This window comes from Scyliorhinus torazame, chromosome 1 (genome assembly GCF_047496885.1).
Source record: "Scyliorhinus torazame isolate Kashiwa2021f chromosome 1, sScyTor2.1, whole genome shotgun sequence".
NCBI lineage: Eukaryota > Metazoa > Chordata > Chondrichthyes > Carcharhiniformes > Scyliorhinidae > Scyliorhinus > Scyliorhinus torazame.
The window spans coordinates 223,194,997-223,211,440 of NC_092707.1; the positions used below are offsets into that span (position 1 = coordinate 223,194,997).

General features: G+C 47.7%; 1 protein-coding gene across 3 annotated transcripts in view; it reads right to left on the reverse strand.

The window, feature by feature from the left end:
* The window catches only part of gtf2h5 (general transcription factor IIH, polypeptide 5), a 50,380-nt gene extending 34,199 nt beyond the window's left edge, over positions 1 to 16,181 (reverse strand). Inside the window, exons 1-2 of one of the 3 annotated variants that reach the window (XM_072502658.1) lie at positions 16,075 to 16,181; positions 8,019 to 8,145 (exon numbers count right to left, since the gene is read on the reverse strand). In XM_072502658.1, coding sequence (XP_072358759.1) covers positions 8,019 to 8,053 — 35 coding nt within the window. In that variant the 5' untranslated portion in view covers positions 8,054 to 8,145; positions 16,075 to 16,181. Of the gene's footprint in view, positions 1 to 8,018; positions 8,146 to 15,999 lie in introns of all 3 variants that reach the window. The other 2 variants (XM_072502649.1, XM_072502662.1) reach the window with 2 other exon arrangements.
* Positions 16,182 to 16,444: the final 263 nt, after the last annotated feature.

Below are 16,444 nucleotides of genomic sequence, written 5' to 3' on the forward strand. Positions count from 1 at the left end.
TTTTCGCTACTCCCGGCACAGGGGATTCAAGATAGGGTGATTTCGAGCGTATGGGTCGGGGAGGGCAAGGTGTCGGCGATATACCAGGAGATGAAAGAGGGGGAGGCTTTGGTAGAGGAGCTGAAGGGTAAATGGGAGGAGGAGTTGGGGGAGGATAATGAGGAGGGGCTATGGGTTGATGCCCTAAGTAGGGTTAATTCCTCTTCCTCATGTGCCAGGCTTAGCCTGATACAATTTAAGGTGTTCATAGAGCGCATATGACGGGGGCGAGTTGAGTAGGTTCTTTGGGGTGGAGGACAGATGTGGGAGGTGCTCAGGAAATCCGGCGAACCATGTCCATATGTTTTGGTCATGCCCGGCACTGGAGGGGTTCTGGAGGGGAGTGGCGGGAACAATATCTAGTGAAAGTCCAGGTCAAGCCAAGCTGGGGGCTAGCACTATTTGGAGTAGTGGACGAGCCGGGAGTGCAGGAGGCGAAAGAGGCCGGCGAAGGATCTTGCTAATGTGGAAGGAGGCGAAGCCCCCCAGCGTGGAGGCCTGGATAAATGATATGGCAGGGTTTATCAAGTTGGAAAGGATAAAGTTTGCCTTGAGAGGGTCTGCGCAGGGCTTCTACAGGCGGTGGCAACCGTTCCTAGATCATCTAGGTCATTAGATGAAGGTCGGACAGCAGCAGCAGCAACCAAGGGGGGAGGGGGGAGGGGGAGATCGTTCGTGGTGGGCGGGGGAGGGGAGGGAGTGGGGGTGTTCCTGTGGGGGGCATGTGAGCAAGAAAACACATGAATGATCCGGAAACTGACATGTACAGGAAGAATCCAATGTACAAAGTTCTGTATTTTATCGACTTGCCATGTTCATGTCTTGCCATGCAAGTTCTTTTTCTTTTCTTTGTTACGGCAGGGGGGGGGGGTTTGTTTGTAAGGTGGAAAATATTGTTATTGAAAAATTCTTAATAAAAATATATTTTAAAAAAAAATACAGTACACTCTGTACTTGATTGGGTCCCCTGACCTGGCTGTCAGAGATCAGATAGTACTTGTAAATATGCTGTATCCAGGTTGCAGGTCTATGTTACAGGCCTGCAATTGTGTATATGTTCTGTCCTTAACAATGTTTGTTCACAATAATTATATTGCTCGTCCTGAAACATAAAAAAGACAGGTAGCACACTGGTCGTCTGTTTGAATCCAGTCGGCTCAATGGATGAATTTGACAAATCTTTATTCATTCCTTAATGGACGCAGCTAAACACAACAAACACCCACATTTTAGGACCAAATTTAAAATCAAATTTTCCCCTGACCTGGCAATTTTTACTTGTGGCTGTGTCAAAATCCTGGAAATCCCTCTCTAATAGTGCTGTGGGTGTACCGACACCACATTGACTGCCCTAATGGTGCTGTACATAGAACATAGAACGATACAGCGCAGTACAGGCCCTTCGGCCCACGATGTTGCACCGAAACAAAAGCCATCTAACCTACACTATGCCATTATCATCCATATGCTTATCGAATAAACTTTTAAATGCCCTCAATGTTGGCGAGTTCACTACTGTTGCAGGTAGGGCATTCCACGGCCTCACCACTCTTTGCGTAAAGAACCTACCTCTGACCTCTGTCCTATATCTATTACCCCTCAGTTTAAAGCTATATCCCCTCGTGCCAGCCATTTCCATCCGCGGGAGAAGGCTCTCACTGTCCACCCTATCTAACCCCCTGATCATTTTGTATGCCTCTATTAAGTCTCCTCTTAACCTTCTTCTCTCCAACGAAAACAACCTCAAGTCCATCAGCCTTTCCTCATAAGATTTTCCCTCCATACCAGGCAACATCCTGGTAAATCTCCTCTGCATCCGCTCCAAAGCCTCCACGTCCTTCCTATAATGCGGTGACCAGAACTGTACGCAATACTCCAAATGCGGCCGTACCAGAGTTTTGTACAGCTGCAACATGACCTCCTGACTCCGGAACTCAATCCCTCTACCAATAAAGGCCAACACTCCATAGGCCTTCTTCACAACCCTATCAACCTGGGTGGCAACTTTCAGGGATCTATGTACATGGACGCCTAGATCCCTCTGCTCATCCACACTTCCAAGAACTTTGCTGTGGGTGTACCTACACCACATTGACTACAGCAATTCAAGAAGGCAGCTTACCACCACCACCTTCTCAAGGGCAACCAATGCTGGCCTAGCCAGCGAAGACCACATATTGTAAAAATGAATTTTTAAAAAACTACATAGTAAACTTGACTGCATGTATGCTAGATCTGCATTTTAACTTTGAAACCCTCAACTGCCGAGGTTTCATTTTTACGTCCCACAGTGAGGCAAATGAATTTCTCCAACTTCATACTTGCCCAAACTTTAGCACTGCAATCAAATGGAACCTGACTAAAGTTGATGTGTAAATGCATCTTAGAAAAGCAGTATGACTAATGAGAAGCAAAAGAAATAGTTCTTTAAGTTAAAATTAAATTCCATCGTTAATACAGACGGCGTTTCTGAAGGAGATGGGTGGAGCGGATCCATGGCGGTTTTTGCACCTGGGGGTAGAGAATTCTCCTCTTTACTCCGGTACATAACGTGTATTCGCGTATCAACTTTTTTGTGATGGGGAGATCTCTGTTGCCAGGGATGTGGAAAACGGAATATTCCGCAATAGATCATGCTTTGCACTTGGTAGACGTGGTTTGGATGTGAGGCTGTGAGCGGATTTGGGATTTTGTGTGAAGATGGCAACGGTGATTGATGAGTATGTGGGGTTTAACAAAAATGGGGAGATTTTGGCTTCGGTACTGTGGTAGGCCCTGAAGGCGGTGATGAGAGGGGAGATAATCTGGCATAAGGCACAGGTGTAGAGGGAGGCAAGGGAGGAATGCCAAAGGTTGGTAGATGAGATCTTGGAGGTAGATGGTAGGATTCGAGAGATCCTATTCCAGAGCCTCTGACTAGTAGGAAGAAGCTGCAGATGCAGTTCGACCATTATCCACGGATAAGGCGGTGCACCAGTTCCAGTGCCTGAGGGGGTATCTCACTGATCTGGTGAGAAAGCCAGTCATCTTTTGGCTGGTCAGTTTTCAGAGAATTTACAGTGCAGAAGGAGGCCATTCGGCCCATCGAGTCTGCACCGGCTCTTGGAAAGAGTACCCTACCCAAGGTCAACACTTCCACCCTATCCCCATAATCCAGTAACCCTACCCAACACTAAGGGCAACTTTGGACACTAAGGGCAATTTTGCATGGTCAAGCCACCTAACCTGCACATCTTTGGACTGTGGGAGGAAACCGGAGCACCCGGAGGAAACCCACGCACACACGGGGAGAACGTGCAGACTCCGCACAGACAATGACCCAAGCCGGGAATCGAACCTGGGACCCTGGAGCTGTGAAGCATTTGTGCTAACCACTATGCTACTGTGCTGCCAGTTGAGGCGGCAGGCGGCCTCCCGAGAGACTGTTCAGGTTTAGGATTCGGGTGGTGGACTAGTGCCCGCACCGGTAAAGTTAATGGGGCGTTTGAGGCATCCTGTAAGAATCTTGATAGGTCTGAGCGCCGGGGAAGGTGTCAGATAAAGTGGATTTTCTTTAATAATAATCTTTATTGTCACAAGTAGGCTTACATTAACACTGCAATGAAGTTACTGTGAAAAGCCCCTAGTTGCCACACTCCGGCACCTGTTCGGGTACACAGAGGGAGAATTCAGAATGTCCAAAAGACCTAACAGCACGTCTTTTGGGACTTGTGGGAGGAAACCGAAGCACCCGGAGGAAACCCACGCAGACACAGGGAGAACGTGCAGACTCCACACAGTCAATGACCCAAGCCTGGGACCCTGGTGCTGTAAAGCAACAGTGCTAACCGCTGTGCTACCATGCAGCCCTGCGGGGTTTGTGAAGGGTAGGCATTTGTCGCCTAATGTGCGAATGCGGAGAAATTTTGGGGTGATGTGGGGATCCTGAGGCGGCATGGAGTCGAGTTCGTGTAGGGGGTCAGGATTGAGGATTTTAGTGGCAGCCTCAATTCCATTTTTTCCAGAGAAATATCCAGTGGTGGTCTTCACATTCAAGATCTGGAGACAATTTGGCAGCAATTTAAATTGAGGGTGGTATGGAAGCTGGCACCGATTTGTACGAATTATGCTTGAGCCTGCGAGGTCGGACATCAGGTTCATAGAGCGCGATTCTCCACTCCCACGCCGGTTGGGAGAATCGCCTGGTCCGCCAAAATGTCCGGGGACGCCAGTCCAACGCCCTCCCGTGATTCGCCCAAGCGGCGGGAACGGCCCGGTCTAGTTTTGCGGGCCGCAGGCCGGAGAATTGCCGGAGACACTGAAAATGGCGATTCTCCTGCACCCCCGCTATTCTGAGGCCCGAATGGGCCGAGCTGCCAGGCCAAAACGGCGGGTTCCCCCCGTCGCCGTCCACACCTGGTCGCTGCAGTCGTGGGCGGTGCGTGAACGCTGGGGGGGCGGCCTGTGGGGGGGCGAGGGGGGATCCTGCACCAGGCTTCACCTGGAATGTGGGGTGGCCGGCGATCGGTGCCCACCGATCGTTGGGCCGTCCTCTTTGAAGGAGGACCTCCTTCCTTACGCGGCCCCGCAAGATCCGTCCCCCATCATTTGCGGGGCGGACTTAGAGAGGACGGCAACCACGCATGCGCGGGTTGGCACCGGCCAACCCACGCATGCTCGGATGACATCCGTTATGCGGCCCCGATACTGGCCCATTGTCAGGGCCTGAATCGGTCGGGACCGGGGCCGTTCCGCGCCACCGTGAACCTCGACGGCGCAGCCACTGCGGCGTGGGAGTGGAGAATCCCGCCCAAGGTATGGGAGGAGAAGGGGGTGGAGAGGTTGAGAGATTTGTTCTTGGAGGGTGATTTGCGACCTTGGAGGAGTTGTTGGATAAATTTGGACTTTTCGCAGTTGGATACATTTAGGCATCTGCAGGTGCGCAATTTTGCATAAAAGGTCTTTCTGACATTCCCTGTGGTGTCACCATCGTCGTTGATAGAGTGGGTTTTGTCGCTTGCAGGGATGGAGGAGGGGAGTATCTCGGGGATTTATGAAAGGATTATAGAAACATAGAAAATAGGGGGAGGCCATTCGGCCCTTTGAGCCTGCTCCGCCATTCATTATGATCATGGCTGATTGTCAAGTTCAATACCCTTGTCCCACCTTCCCCCCTATCCCTCGATTCCCCTTTAGCTCCAGGAGCTATATCTAATTCCTTCTTGAAATTACATAACGTTTTGGCCTCAACTACTTTCTGTGATAGCGAATTCCACAGATTCACCACTCTCTGGGTGAAGAAATTTCTCCTCGCCTCAGTCCTAAAAGGTCTACCCCTTATCCTCAAACTATGACCCATAGTTCTGGACTCCTCCATCATCGGGAACATTCTTTCTGAATCTACCCTGTCCAATCCTGTTAGAATTTTATAAATTTCTATGAGATCCCGGCTCACTCATCTTAACTCCAATGAATATAATCCAAACCGATTTAGTCTTTCCTCATATGACAGTCCCGCCATCCCAGGAATCAGCCTGGTAAACCTTCGCTGCACTGCTTCCTGCCTTTATCTGAGGAACATCCTTCCTCAGATAAGGACACCAAAACTGCACACAAAATATTCCAGGTGTGGCCTCACCAGTGCCCTAAACAATAGTAAAACATCTCTATTCCTACATTCAAATCTTCTCGTTATAAATCCAACATCCCATTTGCCTTCTTTACTCCTGCTGTACCTGCGTGCTTACTTTCAGCGACTGATGCATGAGGACTCCAAGGTCTCGCTGAGTAGCCACCTCTCTCAATTTACACACATTCATATAATAATGCGCCTTCCTATTTTTGTTACCGAAGCGGATAACCTTACATTCATCCACATTATACTGCATCTGCCATGCATGTGCCCATTCACTCAGCCTGTTCAAATCCTGCTGAAGCATCTCTGCATCCTCCTCACAGCTCACCCTCCCACCCAACTTTGTATCATCTGATTATTGCAGAGGATGTAGTGTCAGCTGAGGGGGTTAAGGCCAAGTGGGAGGAGACATGGGGTTGGAGCTAGAGGATATGGGGGGGGGGGGGGGGGGGGAGGTGATGCGAGGCTCTGCGGAGGGTGAATGCTATGTCTTTGTGTGCGTGATTAGGGTTAATACAGTTGTTTGCGGGAGTGGAGGAGAAGCGTGAGCGTTGTGAGAGGGGCCCAGCTAACCATGTGATATGTTCTGATCGTGTCCCAAGCTCATGTGTTTCTAGGTCTCCTTTAGCAACATGTCGGCGATTTTGCAAATTGTACTAGAGCCCTGTCCCTTAGGGGCCATGACCATTAAACTATAATCAATTGTCACTATTGGCCTATAGGGAAGGGAATCTGGCGAACGTCAACCCTTCCTGACAATGGCGAGCCTGTGAAAACTTTGGGAAGTGGTCAGCAAGGTGAGCAATGGTGAGCATCAGCCCTTCTTGACACAAATCTAGGCCATGATGTAACTAATGAAATGAAATGAAAATCGCTTATTGTCACAAGTAGGCTTCAAATGAAGTTACTGTGAAAAGCCCCTAGTCGCCACATTCCGGCGCCTGTTCGGGGAGGCTGTTACGGGACAGGCGCCGGAATGTGGCGACTAGGGGCTTTTCACAGTAACTTCATTTGAAGCCTACTTTTTATGTATTATGTTTTATGTATTCAAGGTTTTTGCCCCTTGCCCCTGTGAATCTACCAGGAAGACCATTAAGGCTGTCATCCCCACCCTCCACCAGCGCAGATACACGCACCTTAGTGGGAAACGTGAGTGGTCAGGCTTCGGGGCACAATCTGTGAGCACCACACAGCTGCTAATGTAAATCAGGAGGAGGCAGGAACCCCCAGGCGAGACAGTAGTCGGAGGTCTGCTGAATCCCAGGACCCAGCTGGGTCCATTCTCCCAGTGTCTGCTTGGGTCTCACCCCCACAACCCCAAAACGTGGAGGGTAGATCGTTTGGCCACACTAAGTTGCCCCTTAATTGGAAAAAAAGAACTGGGTACTCTAAATTTTTTTTTTTTTTTTTTTTTTTTTTTAAAAGGACCCAGCTGGGTCCCAGCCTGATGCCAAGCCTATGGAAGAGGTCATCCCTTGCTGATGGAGACGTTAGGGTGCAGTCAGGTCCAGAAGATCCATAGCCGATTGGAGAGGTCCCAGATGTTATGGACGCAGGAGATGTCGCCGGCAATGTGTGGCACCGAGGCAAACATTGTTTGGGTGGCGACCACAGCGGAGAGCCTGGTGCACGACATCAGCACCATTAGTGAAGGTGTCCAAGGCACCGCAGTCGGTGACGGTCTATATCTGCCTCGGGGAAGGGGGAGGGGGGGGAGAAGGTCACCCAGGACCAGGCTGACCTTGATGAGGTGCTGCGGGACACGTCGTGCTCTCAGATGGGAATGGCCGAGGTGCTGCGGAGTTTGTCCCAGTCGCAGATGGGCATTGCCGAGGCACTGCAGAGCATGGCCTCGTCACTGAGGAGCATCGCTGAGGAAGTTGACATGATGGTGCAGGCATCGAAGAGCTGCAAAGGCTGGCAGAGCCAGATGCTGCAGAGATAGCCGGGGCTCGAACCAGCTGCCCCTCCATCCCAAGGTGAACCCCAGGGCCCTATGTGCACCGAGCGGGGAAGGGCACGCTGTGTGCCAACCTGGACCAGTCCCATGGAGTGGCGATGGTGGCCATCAGCTCCCCCAGGTTCCACCCCTCTGATGAAGCTGCGTCACCCAGTCAGCACCCGGATGGCTTGGGTGTGCATGAGCAGACAACACGTGCGCCGGAGCCCTCTGGCCCCAGTGTAGGCACGCCAGGGGCATCGAAGCCACAATGCATTGAAAACCCTACCACCATAGCCTTGATAGACTTTTATAATGGAACTTTTATCTGGTGGTTATTCACCCTCATTACCTTACACAGTAATGACCAATTGCTATTTTTGTCTACTGTGCGGTTTCTTTAGGAAATCTTGAAAAAGTACTTACCATTCAATAAGAACTCCTTTTAAGACATTAACCATCTTTAATGAAGTTCCAAGGTGATTGTCAAGAGTCACTGTTGATCATCAAACTGCATATGAACTAGATCACATAGAAACTTAAGCCTTCGGAGCTGAAGAACATCAGAAAAAATGTTTACAGACTTTTTAAAAACATATTAAATTTCCAATAAAGAATTTAAAACCAGTTGCTAATTTCTAACCAGAATTTGCATTTACAAAAATATTTGAAAAAGACCACAAGTTCTTCAAGCCCTCTCCATTGGTGCAACTACAAATTTCATGTATCCATCCCTCAACCAGAAATCTCTCCGGAGAAGCTAAATGTGTAATTTTACTTTTTGGGTAATACTGTCATTGATCACCACAAATTGCCTTCAGCACTATGCAATTCAGACCTGTAACAACTAAACACCAGGTTAGTAGTATAGTACAAAATACTCTTGACATACTGTATAACCATAGTTTAAGAGGCCAACTACCCTACTAGGTGTTTTTCAGGGTTCAAGTGGTTAGCGGTATGTAAATTTCAGTTTACATTTTTTTTAAACACTATCACAACATATGAGAAATTTGCATTTATCACACGCAAATTTGTTTCAAAAATAATTTTGTTCATTTATTTGCAATGAACATACATTAATCAATGACAAATATAGTTGGGGTTGGTGGGAAGGGCGATGAAGAGGTTGTAGCTGGCACAGCTGAGGGCAACATAAGAGGAAGATGCATTAAAGGGTGGCTACAAGGATGGGGGCTGGCAAGCTGGTGGGCATGAGTAGAAGTCAGTGTCATTGGGAGTTGCTGTGGCGAACTCCTGGCCCTCAAGGAGTGTTAATAGAACCATCTATCTTGGTGATCAAACTGCCATAAATCGTACAGTAAGTGAGAAGGTAGACCACAATCTATTCAATTGAAGTTGTGGCACTGATTACATCACAAGGCCATGGCTGGGTATGTTAATTAAGCCCTCAATTGCCTTTTGCAGGAAACATGCCCATGACCTGATCCCTGCACTTAAAATTGAAAGGAGTTGTGTTAAATTCCTCCATAACCCTCTCCTGTCTGTCTGGGGTGGGGGTGGAAAACTGTGGCCAAAGTATCTCAAAGGCAAATTATTCATATTTCTCACCATCTCTTATTGATACTAAGATACTCATACTAATCATTGACAGGATTATCATTACAAAAATTCATAAATAAACAGCTGTTTTGTAAACTAATTCTGAATCTACAAATTCAAAAAATGTCCCCTGCTGCTCCAAGAAACCAAGTTCCATCAATGTTTGCTATATTATGGAATAAAATGGGAGATGGGTGGAGTGATAAAGTGATAATCCAAAGAACGCAAGTTCATGTACCATGACAGCTTAAAATGTTTATTTTTAAAATTGGTATACCTAATTCCGTTTTTCTCAATTAAGGGGCAATTTAGCGTGGCCAATCCATGTACCCTGTACATCTTTTTGGGTTCTGGGGGTGAGACCCACGTAGACATGGGGAGAAGGTGCAAAACAGTTTAAAAAGTTGAATTCAGTTTGAAAATCTAGAAATCAAAAGGGACCGTGAAGCTATTGGCTTGTCATAAAGCATCCACTTGATGCCGTACAGGGAAAAATCCTGCCATCTTTACCCCATCTGACCGATATTTGTTTCCAGACCTATGTCAATGTGAACAACTCTGAAGTGTCTCAGCAAACCACTCTGTATCAAATATTTACAGGCTAACCAGAAAAATCAGCATAGGGATTGGAAATAAATACTGGCCATTCCAGTAACACCCACACCCAAGGATGAAAATCTATTTTTTTCTCAGCTAGCTACTGGCACTCACATAGAAACAATAACAATGATTTAACATTGAATACTGCAGCAGGGTTCAATCTGTAAAATATATCTTCTATTTTCCTGAAAGATCTATATCCTGTATATCAATAAGTTTGTCTTCATGAGCCTTGCAGGAGTACGAGTTCACCTTTTACACCTACTTTGGCACCCAGAACAAATATGGTCCAAGTTCAATTAGACCACTTATTCAGCAGACTGAAACTGAAAAAGAGAAGCTTCACTCCATTCCAGACTGACAAGGTTCAGCATCCAGCGATAAAGTCAGACTTGGATTCCACAAAAGTCCGGTTATGTCAAATACCTGAATGGCAGTTATTTGTAAATGATATTATTGTGCTTTTTAAAATGCAAATAATGTTTGACAAATCTCATAGTTATAAAGCCAGGCTCAACGCAGAGAAGCAATTTATTCATTCCTTCGAGTCCATGGCGCCTCTCTTAGGCCAATCCAATCAGTCCCATCCCCATGCTCTATCCCCAGATCCCTGCAAGTTTATTTCCCTCAAATGCGCATTGAATTTTATTTTGAAATCATTCATCGACCCTGCACCCTTGTAGACATCGAGTCCCAGGTCATTGCCACTCGACAAGGTTCTCACATCCCCTTGCCTAAAATCTTAAATATATGTCCCTTCAATTTTCTTTGCTACCTTATCTAAACTGGTCATAATCTTGTACACCTCTACCAAATCTCCCCACAATCTTCTTGCTCATTCCCTAGATTCTCCAGCTCAACCTTGTAGCTAAATCTCCTCCACCCTTTGGAACTGGATTGACGGAGATCTTTACATAAGAACTAGGAACAGGAGTTGGCCATCTGGCCCCTCGAGCCTGCTCCGCCATTCAATGAGATCATGGCTGATCTTTGTGGACTCAGCTCCACTCTCCGGCCCGTACACCATATCCCCGAATCCCTTTATTCTTTAGAAAGGTATCTTTCTATCTTTTTCTTAAAAACGTTTAAAGAAGGAGCCTCAACTGCTCCACTGGGCAAGGAATTCCAGAGATTCACAAACCTTTGGGTGATGAAGTTCCTCCTAAACTCGGTCCGAAATCTACTTCCCCTTATTTTGAGGCTATGCCCCCTAGGTCTGCTTTCCCCGACCAGTGGAAACAACCTGCCCGTTTGCGAGAAATTGATCAGAGGTGTGGAATTTAAACCTGGAGAATTATACAAAAAAAAACTAGCTCATCTGGGGCATGTTTAAATCTTCCCTTGTCAATGCGATTAACAAATGATGTGGAGTTATTTCCAGTGGTTTTACGAGTGTTCAGCAATTGGTGTGTCTGAACGTTTTATGCGCAGCATCTGAGAGATGTGGAACAGTGTAACAGTGGTTAACACTGCTGCCTCACAGCACCAGGGACCTGGGTTCAATTCCAGCCTTGGATGACCGTCTGTGTGGATTATGCATTTTCTCCCATCCCAGTGTCTGCGTGGGTTTTCTCCGGGTGCTCTGGTTTCCTCCCACAGCCCAAAGATGTGCTGGTTAGGTGGATTGGCTATGCTAAATTGCCCCTTAGTGTCCAGGGATGTGCAGATTATGTTACAGGGATGGGGCGGGGTGAATGGCGTGCAGGGGGGGGGGGGGGGGGGGGGGGGGGGGGTGTTCTCTTTCGGAAAGCCATTGACAAAAGGTGATAATATGCAAGCACTCTTGCTAACAACATTGTGCGAATGAGTGAGAGACGGATGGAATAAACTCAAATCCCAATATTGTCAAAAAATCATTTCAAAAATGTGGAATATCGAATGCACTCCATCATACCAGGGATGATTACTTGTTGAATGATAATGCCGAAGTTACTAGTATTACCAATGGTGATCAAGAAGACAAGGAAGATCCACATGGTGACTTTATACAATCAGGCTACTGGGATGAGTTGTTCAGTGATTCAGATAGTGGTGTTTTCCAAGGATTTCAATGTGAAATACTGCAGTTAATTTGTTATGGTATATATTCATAATGTGCTGGATGAAATGCATAGTTTGTATTCTTAGTTCTCAAACATTTATTTTCTTAGTCTTGCTGATTTTTACCTTATTCCACTATGATTGTGTTTTTGGACCCAAATCAGACACACAGATCAAACTCTCAAAAACATTACTTATATAAAAGTCCGAAACCCCGACTTTCGGCCTGAAAAAGTATGTGTGAGTATAGACAGTAGCTCCAAGTCAGGCGTAATGGGTGTTGGAGGGGAATTTGCTGGTGTTGGTGCACCCATGCATCTGTTGCCCTTGTCCTTCCAGGTACAGTTTGCAGGTTTGCAAGGTGCTGTCGAATGAGCCCAACAAGGTGCTAGTATATCTTGCAGATGCTACATACTGTTGCCACTGAGCATCATAGATGGAGTGAACGTATAAGTTGGTAGATGGGATATTGACCTACTTTTTCTTGAATTGTGTCAACCTGCTTTGAGTGTTGTTGGAGCTACACGCACCCAGACAAATATCATCCTGCCACACCAAGTTCAGTGTTATTTTTGTTTTATGTTCATTTTATTTTATGTTTCATTTTACTGGCAATCAGTAGCTAGTGGTGTCCCTCAGGGATCAGTGTTGGGCCCACAATTGTTCACAATTTACATAGATGATTTGGAGTTGGGGACCAAGGGCAATGTGTCCAGGTCTGCAGACGGCACTAAGATGAGTGGTAAAGCAAAAAGTGCAGAGGATACTGGAAGTCTGCAGAGGGATTTGGATAGGCTAAGTGAATGGGCTAGGGTCTGGTCGATGGAATACAATGTTGACAAATGTGAGGTTATCCATTTTGGTAGGAATAACAGCAAAAGGGATTTATTATTTAAATGATAAAATATTAAAACATGCTGCTGTGCAGAGGGACCTGGGTGTCCTAGTGCATGAGTCACAAAAAGTTGGTTTACAGGTGCAACAGGTGATTAAGAAGGCGAATGGAGTTTTGTTCTTCATTGCTAGGAGGGATGTAGGGAGGTTATGCTGCAACTGTATAAGGTTTTAGTGAGGCCACACCTGGAGTATTGTCATCAGTTTGGTCTCCTTAGCTGAGAAAGGACGTACTGGCACTGGAGGGTGTGCAGAGGAGATTCACTCGGTCAATCCCAGAGTTGAGGAGGTTGGATTACGAGGAGAGGTTGAGTAGACTGAGACTGTACTCGTTGAAATTTAGAAGGATGCAGGGGGATCTTATAGAAACATATAAAATAATGAAGGGAATAGATAGGGTAGATGCAGGGAGGTTGTTTCCACTGGCGGGTGAAAGCAAAACTAGGGGGCATAGCCTCAAAATAAGGGGAAGTAGATTTAGGACTGAGCTTAGGAGGAGCTTCTTCACCCAAAGGGTTATGAAGCTCTGGAATTCCCTGCCCAGCGGAGCAGTTGAGGCTCCTTCATTAAATGTTTTCAAGATAAAGATAGATAGTTGTTTGACGAATAAAGGAATAAAAGGTATGGTATTTGGGCAGGAAAGTGGAGCTGAGTCCACAAAAGTTCAGCCGTGATCTCACTGAATGGCGGAGCAGGCTCGAAGGGCCAGATGGCCTACTCCTGCTCCTAGTTCTTATGTTAAGTGTCAAAATGTGCAATTTTGAACAGTTGTTATCTTTGCAGTAAAGGAGTTGGAGGGGTGATTTAACTGAAGTCTGTGAGGGTCCTAGATGAATTTGATAGGAAGGACTCATTTCAATAACCAGAGGTAGCATTTAAATAATTGTTTGAAGGCTAAGAGAGCTGAGGATTTTTGTTGTCTGGAACACACGGTCAAAAAGGACATTTTTAGGCTATGATACCTCAGGTGCAATTCCACAGCTTTGGACGAAATGCTGGAAAGTGGAATTAGATTGTATCACCTTTTCGACCAGCACGCATATGATTTACCAGTCACTTTCCGTGCCATAAACCTTTCTACATTTCTACGTAAAACTACTCAGGCCTGAATCACTTAAAGGTTATTCTTGGCAGATTAACAGTCCTTCTATTGCAAACATAACTATGGGAAATCCATGAGCATTTAAATGCTGCCCCTCAGTGATATTGTCGAAAAACAAAATGTTTGGTTCCAAATCTAAAAAGAAATTTGCATGCAGTGGGCGGGATGCTCCGCTCCCGGGACTAAGTGCCTGCGCCGTCGTGAACGCCGTCGCGTTTCACGACGGCGCGAACAGGGCCCGGGCACAACCTATTCTGGCCCCCACAGGGAGCCAGCACGGCGCTGGAGTGGTTCACGCCGCTCCAGCCTCCTAACGCGGCGCCCACCGCGCAGTTGGGCCAGCTCATTCCTGCGCATGCGCAGTTGGGCCGCGGGGAGACTTCTTACGCGCGCCGGCCCCTCACCAACATGACGCCGGGGTTCTGGGGCCGGCCGCGGAAGGAGGTAGGCCGGGGGGGGGGGGGGGGGGGGGGGGGGGAGGCCGGCCCGCAGATCAGTGGGCCCCAATCGCAGGCCAGACCCCATCGGAGGCCCCGCCCGGTGAAGGAGCCCCCCCACAGGCTCTCTCTCCCCCCCCCCCCCCCCCAAGCATTCCCACACAGTTCCCGCCGGCAGCAACCAGGAGTGAACGGCGCCGGCGGGACTGTCATCTTTTTCGCTGGCCACTTGGCCCATCCGGGCCGGAGAATCGCCGCTCGCACTGATTCTCCAAGCGGCCCGCCGTGATTCTCGCGCGCTGGTTCCGGGGGGGGGGGGGGGGGGGGGGGGGGGGGGGGGGAGGGGAGGGAAGAGAGAGAATTGCATGCGGGTGTCGGGGCGGCTAGGCGCGACTCGCGCGGTGCCCTGGCGATTCTCCCACTCGGCGGCAGGGGGGGGGGGGGGGGGGGGGGGCGGACGGAGAGAGAGAATATAGCTCCTTGTCTTTCAGAACCTCATGAAATCCCAAAGCACTTTTGAAGTGCTGTCACTCCATAGAATCCCTACAGTGCAGAAGAAAGCCATTCAGCTCATCGAGTCTGCACTGACCCTATGAAAGAACACACTGCTTGGGCCCACTCCACCGCCCTATGCCCGAAACCCCACTTAACCTGCACATCCTTCGACACTAAAGGACAATTTTGCATGGCCAATCTTTGGACTGTTATAATGTAGGAAATGCAGCAGCCAATTTGTACACAGCCATCTCCCATAAACTGAATGCAAAAATGCATATATAACCTGTTTGAGTAATGTTGTGCACTAACTTCATCCAGTTCTACTTCACCACAATCTCTCACAACATCTCCATTATCTGTTATTGGGCTTCTCGGGTTGAACAGAAATTTCATCCAATTAAACGTCAAAAAGATTAAGTTATTATACTCTGCTACAAAACTTTGACAAAGGGTCATCTGGACTCGAAACATTAACTCTTTTCTCTCCCTATAGATGCACCAGACCTGCTGAGATTTTCCAGCATTTTCTCTTTGGTTTCATGCTCCGCTACAACTGTGTTCTGACCATTAATTCGTTCCACTTTCTATCTCATGATATTTGGATATTTTTGGACTATTGGCTGAGGTTCTTACCAAATATCCTCTCAATCACTTTCCTGTAATATCACCTTTCTTTGCGCCAATGCTGCTAAAACCCCCAGCCATGCTTGCTCCACTGTTGCAATGCTCTCCTGACCAGCCTGGGCTTTTTACAATGTTAAATTTGCTCTTTAAATGATGCAGGTGGCACCTTTGCTTGTGGTCCATTTTAGATTTAGCATTTTACAAACAAACTAATGTTCAACTGCCTGTAGTTAGATGGTTTTAAATAATTTTCCATGTAGATTATATTTCCTCATCTCCTGGTGAACAATTCCTCCTTCAAACAGGAGCAGCAACACCAATTAACCAGTCGTTCATCCATGTGCTGTTTTGTAGGACCTTGCACAAACTCGCTTCAGCTTTTGCACACACACCAACTGCTACAAAGCAGCTTTGGTTCTCAATCACAAACCGGCAGCAACTTCCACACAAGCCCCGTGTCATTGGTAACAACTGTGCACATTGATAACACCCTCCCTACAAAAATATCAATGAGTTTTATTAAAAATCACACTGGAGCTGGGGACACGGATCTAGACGCCCCGGAAGACCAACCATATTGTTAATACAAACAGAAAATGCTGGATCAACTAAGGATGTCTGACAGCGTCTGTGAAGAGAAAGAGTTCACCTTTCGAGGCCAAATGGCCCGTCTAGAAAGTAGGTTTTCAAATGAGGTAAATATTCGTGACCGAACAATACTCGCCCAACTGTCGCCCAAGAGTCCGCGTTCCAACCTGTTCAAAACACACCGGCCCTTCTCACAGCCACCTGGTGACCCCAGACCCCCGACCCCGATTGGTCAGACCTACCGCGCCGTCAGAGGCAGTGAGACCCCGGATTGGTCAAACCCACCACGCCGTCAGAGGCAGCGAGGCTCCGGATTGGTCAGAACCACCGCGCCATCGGAGGCAGCGAGGCTCCGGATTGGTCAGAACCACCGCGCCATCGGAGGCAGCGAGACCCCGGATTGGTCAGACCCACCGGACTGTCAGAGGCAGCGAGGTTCCGGATGCGTGGCGTGCAGGGGATGTGAAGAGTGCGCGGTTTCGTGTCATCTCTGCACAGCTGCGGAT